At 38.6% G+C, this 14336-nt stretch overlaps 1 protein-coding gene across 1 annotated transcript in view; it reads right to left on the bottom strand.

Moving 5' to 3' along the window:
* Positions 1-14336, bottom strand: part of CYP7B1 (cytochrome P450 family 7 subfamily B member 1) — a 136178-nt gene that overhangs the window by 44677 nt on the left and 77165 nt on the right. Inside the window, exon 2 of the mRNA XM_075270436.1 lies at positions 7068-7204. Within this exon, the coding sequence (XP_075126537.1) occupies positions 7068-7204 (137 nt within the window). The remainder of the gene's footprint in view (positions 1-7067; positions 7205-14336) is intronic.

The following is a 14336-nucleotide window of genomic DNA, read 5'->3' as shown; positions in this document are numbered from 1 at the left end:
TTTCTATGGGAGCGTGCGGTGAGCGTGCTGTTCGGAACGGCTGTTCCGAACAGTGTTCGCTCATCTCTAATACCGAACACATTGACAAGTGGTGTGCAATAAAAGCACATGGACCCCATAGACTATAATCGTGTCCGTGTGTTTTCCGCACGCTGCCCGCACAAGTCATGCAGAGAGGAAAGTAGTTCATGAAGTCCTTTTCTCTCCACATGTTCCATGTGGACTCTGTGCGGAAAACACACGGACCCCTTTACAGGGAAAGGGTATTGAACTGAACCTTTGCAAAGGGTGAAGGAAAGCCTAGCTACAACTCTGAATACTGTATTTTAGGGTCCCAATTTTAACCTCTCACAGTTCCTTTATTAACTACAATAGAAAATACTACTACTACTACTACCACTACCTAACACTACTACTTACTACTACTATTATTACTACTGCCACTACTACTACTACTTACTACTACTATTACTACTACCACTAATACTACTATTACTACCACCACCACTACTATTACTGCCACAACTACTACTATTTACTACTACTATTACTACTACTGCCACTACTACTACTATTACTACTACTGCCACTACTACTACCTAACAATACTACTTACTACTATTATTACTACTGCCACTACTACTTACTACTACTATTACTACCACCACCACTACTACTTACTACTACTATTACTACCACCACCACTACTACTATTACTACTACTGCCACTACTACTACTACTTACTACTACTGCCACTATTACTACTATTACTACCACCACCACTACTACTGCCACAACTACTATTACTAATACCACTCCTACTGCCACTACTACTACTTACTACTACTATTACTACTTCCCATACTACTATTACTTCCTACTACTATTGCCACTACTACTACTATTACTAGTACTGCCAATATTACTATTACTTACTACTACTACTACCACTACTACCACCACTATTTACTACTACCACAACCACTACTACTAGTACTGCCACCACTACTATTACCTGCTGCTGTGACCTTGGATTTACTATAATATAGGCATTTTTAACTTCTCTTTACATTTTATTACTCCACATACTAATATATTCATCTTATGGTGCATGAATCTTTCACAGGACGTCATTTTAGATTTATGACTTTTTTTTATATATAAAGGTTCCCGAATGAAGATTTATTAATGTCTTAATCAACCATATTGCATTTTGATACAAATTTGACATGCATTTTTTTTTCTGTTTTTCTCTTATCCCTCTTCCTTTTATAAAATACATTATTGTCTCATATTCTGTGAAAATTATATTTTGTCTGATAAAATCTCTGTCACAAATAAGGGGTAAATGTCTAATGTTCAGTTCTTGATCTGTGAGAGAAAGGCTTCGTGTCATTAAAGGGTTACTAAAAGGGCAGTTTTCGGCGGCTCAGTGGTTACCCCTGTTGTCGTGCTGTACCAAGGTCTTGGGTTCACATCTGATGAAGTGCAGCATCTTCCTGGAGAGTGAATGATGTCTCTTAGGCTTTAGTGGGATTCCTCCCATACTGCAATAGCATGCTTACTAGAGATGAGCGAGTAGTACTCGATCGAGTAGGTATTCGATCGAATACTACGGTATTCGAAATACTCGTACTCGATCGAGTACCACTCGCTGTTCGAATGTAAAAGTTCAATGCAGAACCAGCATTGATTGGCCGAATGCTATACAGTCGGTCAATCAACGCTGGTTCTTCTCCTACCTTTAGAAGTCTTCTCCGTGCAGCTTCCCCGCGGCGTCTTCCGGCTCTTCATTCACTCTGCCAGGCATCGTGATGGGCAGAGCCGACTGCGCATGGTCGCTTGTAGTGCGGACATGCGCAGTCGGCTCTGTCCAGGCCCAATGACTGGCAGATTTAATTCAGAGCCGGAAGATGCCGCGGGGACGCTGCAAGGAGAACGCTTCTCGGAGGATCCAGCCCGACCCTCACTCGTGGACTTGGTAAGTATAATTTGATCGAACGTTGCCTACCCCTGAAACGAGCATTTCCCCCCCATAGACTATAATAGGGTTCAATATTCGATTCGAGTAGTCGAATATTGAGGGGCTACTCGAAACGAATATCGAACCTTGAACATTTTACTGTTCGCTCATCTCTAATGCTTACAGGTTAATATGAAATTATGATTTTGATCCAAATTGCAAAAGGAACCAAGGCGAACTACAAGTTCTGTTACGCGCAGCGGAATATGCTGCTTCTATTTAAATGAGTAAAATAAATACATCTCAATTTTTTATGAAAAGTAATCTATAGTTTTGTGTGACAGCAGACATCTCGAAGATGCTGCTGGTTACAATGTTCTATGGGACATACTCCATGATCGCTATATTATTTGACTATTTGGAATATTTTTTTAAATTGCAATGAATGATCAGTCATATCCTGAGCATCTAATGATCCTCATAGCTAGGGGGGAGGAATTCCCTTCCGGCCAAGTGAAAAGCATGTTTTCCTAGCACTAATGAAAACCATACATTTGGCATTATATCCTACTGTAAATGTCACTAAGAGCTGACTCAGATGAACATATTGTCCCCGCATATCAGCTCTTGTATTACTGTGCTGAATGCCAGCCCGTCTGCAGGTCTACTGACCAAACGCAGAGCAACATAGATGAGTAGGATTCTCTTAAAGGGAAACACTTACTAGAACCCAGTATATCAACCCAATTGTGCAGATACATAGGTTACGATCAACAGAATTACATAGTGTTTTCCCCTTGTGATTTGGTACCTCCGTTGTGAAGATATGGCAGTTTGGTCAATAAGCAAATAAGGGCTTTACCAAAGAGCTCATTTACATATTGACAAAAACAGTTTCATATCAGTAATACAGGCTAGTCAGGCACTAACATTCATCCCACAGTTAGATAGGTTACTCTCGCCTAAATGAAACAGTTTTTTCCCTTTGTAAATCTCAGCCTCCTTTGCCAAGATATTGTTCTTTTTGTCAATCTATAAGCGAGCTCTTTGGGTTTATATAATGGGTTCTGGTGACAAACTCCCTTTAAGTTCGTTTTAGGATCCAGAGCTGTAATACATTGAGATACACGGACAATACACTTCTCCGAGTCAGCCTAAGAGAGACATTTACAATTACTATTTGTGTTAACTATCGTAATGATTTTTACAGCGGACAATTGATCAAGATCAATAATAGTTATCATCAAATAAATGTATTTCATCATTGATCTTCTGCAGTCATAGATCATAAAATACTTATAGTATTAGCATGAATTACATTTGCGGCAATTGTTGTCAATAGATGTTCTTGAGAAATGAATGCAAAAAAAAAATTGATAAGATGACAGAATAATCTGGATACAAGAAAAAGTACAGGTGGTGGAAGATGAAAAAAAAATCTACAATACTGTATATACTCGTATGTACTAGTGATGTGTGGTGAAAAGTATAATGACAGGTGCATTTTAGCTTTCTGTCTATACGATGCTCCAGTATATGAGCTTATTGTTCTAATTATTCATTATTTGAGGATTGTTTTCTTCCTGCAGTTTACATTCTCATACTTCTAGATCTTCAAAAGAGTTCTATACTTAAGAGGGTTGGAAAAAAAGTATTTTGTCCTTCAAGTTCAACAAGAAAAGGAAAGCACATAGATGGAGGTCAAGTTGGCCCATAGCCCAAAAACTAGCAAGAACGGTACATGGCAAAGCAGATACAGATCGGAAGTGTACTGCATCTCCATGACCTCATGCAGCCTATATGTACATATAATGAACTGGGTAGAATATTTACCAAAGTACCCAGTTTATTATATAAAGATGCATTGGGTGGCTGAGATGACCACTAGGCACTATCGTCCCTCGTAGGCCCGGTCTTCCCATCACCATCACCAATCATTTTGCCTAAAGAACTAAGTTTAAGGCAAGGGTGAGTCAGCAGGCTACCGAGAGGGCTGCAGGACAGAAATGGTCCAAGGTAAGGGCAGGTAGCAGAATAATACTGAAAAAAATGTGTAATTTTAGGACCATGTGAGTGTCAGATAGTATTTGCAATTTGCTGTATAATGGGCCCCTGGAATTAACTCTACTGACACCGCAGTACGACACTCATTATTGTGAATGAATTAAAGGCCGCTCTATGGCATAGGTGAAAAAGCAACAAAAAAATACCTACTAAACTACAGTGTAAGTGAACTTCATTCACTGCTATGGGGCTGCCAGAGATTGCAGTTCTTTCAGCCCAATTACTGTGAATGGAACGCTGTTGACACAAACACTGGAGGTTCATTCATCAGGAGAAAACATGGGCAACTTGCAGTCCTGTTCTTTTCATTGCTGGGATAACTAGCGGTCATACACCCAGTGGTGTGACACTTATCCCCATCCTGTGAATAGGAAATAAGTCTATTTTATGGAGCAAACCCTTTAATTCCATGAAAACATGTAGTAAGATTAGATTGATTATACCCCAAATAATATTACAGGCAATCTTTACACAATGGATACTACTTGGATAGCTTTATGTGCTAGTATATGTGTGAATCACAAAGCCACGAAAATTTTAATCCTTTGACCCATTTGGAACTTACAAGATGCAACTAATTGTGCCGATTCTCCCTGAAGGCTTTGCTTGTGAGCTCTAAGCTTTGTTCTGGTCCTCTGCATTACCATGTGATCAACACAGGCACTTTAAATATTACAGTCTCTTATGTGTGGAACTGAAGTCAGTTTCTCTATGTATTTCTATACAAAGAATTTGACTTCTGGTCCTCTCATAGTCACCTGCAAATATACATGGATTCTGAATACGGTCACTACTATTTATACATCATATTTCACGTAAAACCTTTTTCGAATGAGGTTTGGGTAATAATATATTTTGAGTCCTTATAAACCAAAGATGCATCAGAACCGAGGGACAGAAGGAGCTGAAAAGAGTAATAGTTTGTAATATTGTATACAATTCCAACTCCAACCCGAAATGTATTTTAAAGGGGTTAGGCCACGAAGCATATCTCTATCTATCTATCTATCTATCTATCTATCTATCTATCTATCTATCTATCTATCCCTAAAATAGAGGACAATTAGCTGATTGATGGGGTCTGTCCGCGGAGAACGGTGAGTGTATTACCCCAACTGTGAATTCAGCCAGGATGAATGTAAGCATGCCCCTGCTAGACAGGAGATATACACGCTTCTATTAACTTTAATGGGAGTGTCGGAGATAGTCGAGTGCTGTATTTTAGCCATCTCCAGTGCTCCCAAGTAAATGGGATACATGGATGTGACCTGACCATCAGGGGCATACCTACATTCAGTCCAGTTGAATTCACAGGGGGGGTAATACACTTCTTTTATCAGGATCAGAGGTGTTCTCAGCAGTTTGACCCCCACATATCTTTCCTATGGAGAGAGGATAAATAAGCTTCATGGTATAACGCCTTTAATGTCAATCACTGATACAAGCCTAATCTTAAAAAAATGTATCTTTCAGTATTGTGGTATAATTTTTTTTTTCTATTACCTAATATTATTATTATTATTGCTATTATTATTTATTAAGCCATAGAAATGTTCAGTTTTACATCTCTGCCTATATTGTGAATCATAGTTACGTTGTGACATATATGTGGCGAGAGCTTAGACCGATCACAAAAGGATTGTGCTTACCAGTGGCTCTTGTTCTTCCCCCTGCTGTGCGGGGATGCAACCAAAAGGAAAGCAACACAATAACTTTCTGCTTCATTTGTTACAAAAACACCAATTAAGGTTAAAAATGCTTCCAGACTGGTAGGATTAAACGCTTCCCAGGTACCATGCTGGCCTTCCACAGTAGTAGTCAATCTATGGAAGACCATTACTAGGAAAGAGTCGTCCAAGCTAATCTAAGCTGAAATACTTCATTCCAAAAAACCCATATGCGCTGTGTCATTTCTACAAAGGACAAGATGCAAGACTCGGTAAGATCCCTGAAGATATTTAGAGAGCTGTCTACTTTCTCTTGATCCTTATACAAAATAATGTCTCTGGAGATACTATCATAGACTATACCTCGCTCGTTTTTGTAGGCCTATCAAATTTACGTAATCGGTCTCTTATTAGGAAGATTTCAGTGAACGGTTGACAATGATGTACAGTAGTGCTTCTTGGGGATGACGTCTGGGGAAAATGATTCTGCTGCACCACCACACAAAACCAATTAGAGAACTATTTTCTACGACAGGTCAGGAATTTACATTGTTTCTCATGGAAAGATGTGCTTTTTAATTTCTTTATTAAGATGACATCCATGTCCCTTGAGACTTCTCACAATGACAATCATTTGCTCATCCCATTGGAAAGTACAATCAGCAAAATCGTATCACCGGTATGGGGTGATGCCAGGACCTCTATGCATCGTTCTATATTTTCCAAATGAACTACTTTGGAGATTGGTAATTAAAACGATATCTATTGATCAAATTTGTTGACAGGACCTGCATGAAAATAAGCAAACCACTCAAAAAATACAAAACCAAACTGTATCGTATGGCATTTATGGTCATTGTTTCATCTTAGACTTATCACTTGAGTTTTACAAGCCCCTAGACAAAACTGTTGACATTGATGAAAGCCATGGATGTTTCATTTGAAAAGTATTTGAAATTTTTTGAAAATGGATGGAAAAAAAAAAAATCAAATAAAAAAGTTAACGACATTAATTATGGTCAACAATTCTTTAAGTTCAATATTTTAGCTGTGACTTGAATAGATCTATGTACAAAGGTTTATTCTAATTTTAAATTGTAAGTGTTACCAAAATTTAGAATTCGCTATTCACTATGTGAAAGTAAAAAAAATAATAATAATTTAGTAATTTTACAATTTATAAATTGCATAATATATGTGCAAACATAGTAATTGTATAATACAGTCGTACACGTTTCTCACACTCTTAACATCAGGAATATTTCTTAGTAGCGGATCTGTTATACAGTATACGGTATAGTCTTGGTAAGATATATCTATGTCTACATAAATTTAAATTTACATCTGATGTCATTCAAATCATAATTCTTACCTGCGAGGTAGACTGTAAAGATGTCCCCATGTTTCTCTTGCTGAGAGATCAAGAATTTTAAAGGATCTTTGCTGAACTGGTAAGCTAAACCTAAGAACGGGATCCATCCATTTTCCAAAGGGGGTTCTCCTCCTTTTCTAAAAAATATAAATTCAGAATTTTATTGAGTATTATTATTATTATATATTATTGTGTCTTGTATTATATATCATTGTATCTATCTATCTATCTATCTATCTATCTATCTATCTATCTATCTATCTATCTAAATTCCCCTTAAGAATCCAGGGACTTAAGGTATACAAATGAACATGTTAAGTTTTTTTATTATATGGAAGTATATAGATTTTGAAGTCTAAACCAATTTATATAATTTTTTTTAAATTTTTGGAATCACAAAGTTATTGCAGAATTGAGACAAAACACCTTCTTTTTTGTGATATTTGTATTTTCATGCTTCACCACAGCCTGTTCTCGTGGCAGCCGGGCTTTAAGCATGTCAAGTAAACTGCATGTCATGATAAGGCAATTATAATGGATTTAGATAATTAGGATTCATAGAAGTGTATCTCCTTAATAGGAAATATTCCAATGATCTGGTAGAGCACCATATACACTATTCTGATCTCTGGGAAGAACAACAATACAAATAACATGTTTCTGTATGTAGGTCTTCGGTCATATTTGGAAGTTGAAATTCTCATTACAGCTGTTTAGCCGATACAATCCGATTTACAGTCAGTAACACAGAGGATGTCTATTTTAGACAGGATTAATACAAATATTCAAACAGAATACATCCCATCTGTGAAGGTGACTTACACTACATGCAGAACAAGCCATTTTGATTAATCACAAGATATTTACTAGCCAGGATGTAATCAAAGATCAGGAGATCACCAGCTTACCACTATCATGCCCTGCGCTGAAATGGATGGCATTAAGTTAACTCTTTGCTATCTACTGAAAATCATAACTTGCAAAATCCAACAATTTCCTCCTAATACGAGACAAGTATTGTTATGGAATGTTATATTCCACATCCTTAAAACAAAGCTCTGAAAATTTACCAAAATGGGACAAAATAAAATAATACACTTTTTTGCAGAATCTGAGAATTTCAGAACAATCCGATTCATGCAAAAAGTACAAAAATTTTAGTAATGGATATAATAAATAATCCGTCTGAAGAATAAAGACAACACAAGTCACAGCTCATCAAAGTTATTTCCCCTCCACTTTCCATTTGGCTACCAAGCAATAGCAATGGGCTCATTACTGGTTGCTGGTTTGGACAAAAGGTAAAATTGTGACAGATATTTAGATAGGCTTTTTTGTCATATTCTAATTTAATGCATCTAATTTCACCCTCTATGCTCTGTCATTCGGTCAAAACCTGTATACTTCACAGCGTTTCCGCGGGGTAAGGAGGACGCAGCTCAGAAATCCAGGGGAAAATTAACTTAATGCTCAGAGTCTGCGGACTCAAATCATGGAGACGGAAGGGTCATCGTTTGCATCAGATATGGTTAACTCAAAACTGATAAGCTCAACACCGTAAAACACCATGTCACAGCATCAATCTATGCCTCCCAAAGGATAGCACCATTTCATGCATTTTCCATAAAAAGAGAGATTCTCATAAATCAGTAAAGCTATATTACAAAAGATTTATCAACAAATGCCGGAGCGTGCAATTCTTCCAACTGAGGCTCACGTAGCACGCTGTGTGAGATGACACATCAAGAACATAAATGAGCCATCAATACAACTAAAAGGAGCTAATTATAAATTAGGTCACATCAATGAAGAAACTGAGCTAATAGATGGACCCGTCTGAGGAATCTCTGGTAGCTCTTACACAATGCATGGAAATTAAAGGAGTTGTGCAGGAACTATTGTACAAATCTAGAAGTCTAGATTTTATTGTAAAATCTACTGATTTTCAGTTGCTAATATAGTACTAATGTATTCTGGAGAATAAAGAGAAGATCACTAGAGAGGAGTGAATTTTTCAAAAATTCGATTCGGCAGCTTCGCTGAATTTTCCGATACGATTCAATCTGAATTAATTAACGGCGAACAGAGTTTAAAAAAACAAACAAACAAACAAAAAAAAACAGCTAAGGGTTGGTTCACACTAATGCTTGTATTCCATCCAGTAGAAGTCCGCAGGGACACCCCCTGGACGGAATACAATCGCAATTGCAATCGATTTGCTGTCAAAGCGCACGGTGCCCATAGACTATAATGGGCTAATGTGCTTGTCGCGCGCTGCCCGCATGCATGATTCGTGCGGGCAGTGCGCAGCAAGCACATGAAGCACAGTGTGAACCAACCCTAACTCCTGGCTGGTTGTGTAGAATCACTGGTTCAGCACTATAAACAACAATACACGTGTATTGCAGTCTTTAGAGGAAGTCAGGCTATGCAGTTGCATAGAAAATACATATGGGTTCCTCCAATTTCATCGTGAAGGGTGCCTGGAAGGGGGCATTTGGCATGGTGGAACCCCTTGGAGGTCACAATCATGTTTGACCGAGGCCTCCAAGGGGTTAAAAACCGGTCTGACCGGGGGTTATGAAGCAGGGTGTTAACTGTCACTTATGGCTAACACCCGCTCCCGATGCTGTGGGTGGTCATGAAGCTGTTAAAAGGTTGTGACATCACAGGTCTGGCTGGCTGCTGATTGGATGCACGCACGCATGGCATTGTGGGTGATCATGCATTCCCAGAGTTCCTTGCCACGTGTCCTAACATGCGCAGCAGCCATTTTATGAAAAAAAGTGATTTGTTACCACAAAGCGTTAGGCAATTCGGATTAGATGCGAATTGAATATTTCCTGAAATTCGGATCGAATTCCACTTCAGCAGCATCGATACACTCATCTGTAAAGATTACTATACACATTTGTTATCGGTTCTCTTAATCAAATTTCCCTATCTCTTAAACACAACATGGCCAATCTCATTGAAATTCCATTAATAAGTGTTTGGAGTGCACAAAAAAAAAAAAAACTAAAAGAGAAACCTAAATCACATTAATATTTGATGCGACCTTTGCCCTTTGGAGGAGTCGCCCTGGAATGGATGATATGGCTCCCACAGAGCGATGATCTGATCATCATCCAGTCTGTCTGGGATTAGATGAAGAGACAGAAGGATTTGAACATATTTAGAAGAATATACAAATTTACATTGCTTCCTTAAAGGGGTATTCCTGTCTCAAGGATCCTATCTATACTGGTAGGTTATGTAAATTGCAGACTTTTCCTAAATATATTGCTTTAGAAATGCGGCTTTGTTCGCCTGCTATGTGAACTTATTCCTCCCATTGTTTACACAGTGTTTCCATAACGTCAGACCTATGTGATAGAACAAGTGACATCACTCACTGCTCTGCTGGCAGAACAATCAGTTCAGCTAATTGCAGTTTGCTGATAAAGCCAAGTCTGTAATATCTCTATGTAAACACACAGATAACACTGAGTCCGTTCTCTAGAAGCATGTGTGTATTATCTGATCTGCATTTATAGTAGATTTCTAGTAATCATAAGTATTGTAATACTTCATAGTGTCCTGTTCAGCAAGCTGGGAGGGAAGGAATACAGGAAGTGAGAAGAAGAGACAGCAGGAAAACTTGCTGAAAGAAGGAGATGGGAAAACCCCTTTAAAGTAACCCTTTGGTCCCACTACTTTATTTTATATAAAATGTTCACAGCTTGTACTCTACTTTCATATACCTTTCTTTCAGTATTGTTAACACTGATGCACCAGTGATGTGTTGTCTTATCACATGACCACATCAGCAAACCACAGGCCACAGTGGAACTCACTAATGTCACTAGTACGGTGACTGGCTGCCATGGTCACTACCAAAGACATCAGTCAAGACAGCCGGTCATTGCTGCAGTGGAGTAAACAAATATCTGCGCTAGACCAGAGAACTATCTGAATTATTTTTGATATTTTGTGACACCAAACCATGTACAGCACTGGCAGCAGTAGTAGTGCAGAGTGCCATACCTTTACGGTGCACTGATCTCCCAGTCATGGCTGGGCAATAGCTAACATTGACATCATCCACCTTTACAGCAAAGTCAAGATCAGAGAAAACTTTGATCCTCTCCGTTTAGAACCTTTGATCACTATTGAATGTACATCATGAACAGGAGGGGTTTTTATTTATCCTAGTATTGTGGACTGACTATGTATAGTGACCGATCGGGGCCTAACTTGAGCACCCTGGTATTTCTTATAATGTCATCTATGAAGACATAAAAATATAATATTCTATTAAATACCATTCATAAAAGTTGCATACCATATAAAATCTATGCATATCAGGCATCCCTAATATCATTATAGCCCATATAATTAATTTATTATTTAATATATACTGTGAACGGTGGGAAAAACAATGCTTCATGCCTAAGGCAAAAATGGGCTGCATCTTTAAGAGGCTAATCCATATTAATGTTACTTTAATATTTTATGGGGCTGAAAAAGCCCTTTAAGAAATTTACTGATGATTTTAGAATATCTACCCATGAGAGATCACTATGTAATAGTCACTATTAGTTCCTTTAGTTCTACAGCTATGATGTTGTTTCTTGAAATCTAACGGGTTGCATAAAGAAGTGGACAGCGCACGTGCCAGATTTCAAGAATTGGCATAGCTATACAACTAAAAGATGTCACTCAAGCGTGCAGGAAGCGGAGCTGGCCCATGGGTCAGTCCTGAACTGGACAATATATGTAGTAATAGTGCTGGGAGGATTACTGGGCCTGAGAGCTCTGGCACCCACTCTTTGCGCCCTCATTCCCATACATTGGCTCAGATTCATTAACTGGTCTGTGCCTAGTGTGAGAAGGTGACAGAGTGCTGGAGTAACGGTATATCCTCCTCAGATTCCTGACCTATGTGTGGTCCAGTGCAGGTCTTGAGTAGGCCTCAGCCCCAAGTGTAGGTCCTAAACTCTTTACTGACCTATAAAAGACTGCAAAACCTACACTTCAGTGCAGATCCTGGGAGTGGAAGGAGGTGCCTGAGTCTGTCCTGGAGATCTGAGTTTTGGATGAGACCAAACTAGGACTTGTGCTTTATTTGACCATGTAACCAGAAGTAAGCCACACATACAGTTAGCTTTATTCTTTATTAGTTAGAGCTCGGACGAGCAGGAGGGTTTTTTTGCCTGAAGTTAAGGCTGTATTTTATTTTGCTTATTTTTGTACCTGACATGAAGGTTTATTTATTTGCTGTTTGCACCACATTTTGTGTCCCTGTCTCTGACTGGTTGGGTCCGCACCTTTGCTGCCACCAAGCGACCCTCTCCACACTAGAAAGTGGCCAAAATACGACTCATTGTTCTGCATTTTTAGCAGTGGGGTGAGAATCCAGGTGGGCAAGAGCAAGACACTGGCATTGGGCACTATACTATTTATGTAAGGAATTAAAAGGGTCTGAACTAGGCAAAGCCATGTGTTACTGCATACTATATCATATTATACACTGTATAAACACACACCCATTTACTAACTGCTATGAGGAATTCCTCCAAAACCTGTCGTTTGGAGATGCTCTAGGCCAGACATTTAGGCATCATGATTTGGCTCTTGTTGAAGTTCAGATCCTTATATTTGCCTATTTTTCCAACACATCAACTTCTAAAACTGTATTGATAGATGACCCCTATGACCCCAGCATATAAAGTTTAGAATTTACACCCCTTCTATTATTCATTGTCATAGTACACATTAGCTTGTGGCTGTTATCTACCATTCTTCTCCATTGATTTATATTGTCTCTAGACTTTTGAAGCAGCAGGACTGGCCAGACATGGGGCCAGACAGTTAATAGTATGTATTATGATGCATATTATATGTAATTACTAGTAGATTACCCGCGGCTTCGCTCGCGTAAAATATGTTAAAATGTTGGTTATGCTAGCTAAAGTAACATTTTCAGCGTCACAGTGAAATTGCCATTCTCAAAGCTACAGAATCTTTTTTTTCCCACTTTAAATTTTTATTATTTTGGCATTTTCCTAATTTGTCGTAACATTGATGTGAACAACAACTTTTTCTTTAATTTCAACGTTTTTATTGATTTTATATATTCAATATACTGTATATTATGTAGTATAAACTATTACAAAAATATTTTTAACTATTTTTTTTAGCAAAAATTAAAATTTCTTCCCCTTACACAAACATATAAAACCTTTATACCCAATTATCAACATAGCGCAACCCTTCCCCCCTCCCTCCAGTGTAATTTATAAGTAGTTCACGGACAAAAGAGTAAAATCAGTTTCCAGTTACACAGCTATCTATTGCAGTTGCTTTTTGGTAACAATTTTTCTTGTTTTACCTTCAGGTGCATACCTGTATATGAAAAGATTTTTGGGGTTACCCACTCAAGAGCAAGCAATGTACAACTGTCCATGTGAAAAACACGGGCTTCATGCGAATCCCATCCCCACATTGCGGAAAAAATCGCAGCGCGGACACGCTGCGATTTCCAAAACCGTTGCGGTTTTGAAAATCGCAGCATGTCAATTATATCTATGGAAATGCTGGCGGCTTACTGGTAGATATAATTGTAACAGAAAGTCTGTGGAGGAAAACTCAGTGAACTCTCTGTTCTAAGCACTGCGGGAAAAACCGCAATGCGTTCATGCCCCAGTTGTTCCTGCGGCGCTTTAGCACTGCGTTTCCAGCCCGTGCTTTAAAGTCATAGTAAATGCAAGACAGATTGGGAACTTTAGGCGCTTAAAATTGAAGGACATATCGCTTGGAAGCAACACCTGACACTAATAAGAGATATAATAGGAGGAATAGTAAATACAGAGCAGCCCTCACACAGTATTAGGGTCCAGTCACATGGAGGAAAATGACGCTGTGTTTGGCGCTGAATTTTCAGAGCTGATAAAAAGCCTCCCATTGATTTCAAAGGGTTTGGCTAGCTTTTTTTTTCCACTCGCATAATTTTCCGCTAGCTGAAAATTCAACGCCAAATACAGCACCATTTTCCTTTTTTGGCACCGATTTTGACGCTGAATCTTCGTCAGAATCCACGTGGAAAAAACGCCTCCCCATAGACTTCTATGGGTTCCACTCACTTTATTTTTCTACTTGAAGAAAAAAAAGCTTCCTTCAGGTAGATTCCACCTGCAAAAACCAACGCAGTCAATGGGTGGCGTAAAATCCACATCGGGGATTTGGGCGCAGAATTGGAAAAAAACGCTAGCGTTTTTTTCAGGGTCC

The sequence above is a fragment of the Leptodactylus fuscus genome, chromosome 4 (assembly GCF_031893055.1).
Source record: "Leptodactylus fuscus isolate aLepFus1 chromosome 4, aLepFus1.hap2, whole genome shotgun sequence".
In the NCBI taxonomy this organism is placed as follows: domain Eukaryota; kingdom Metazoa; phylum Chordata; class Amphibia; order Anura; family Leptodactylidae; genus Leptodactylus; species Leptodactylus fuscus.
This window is presented reverse-complemented; position numbering and strand designations above follow the sequence as displayed.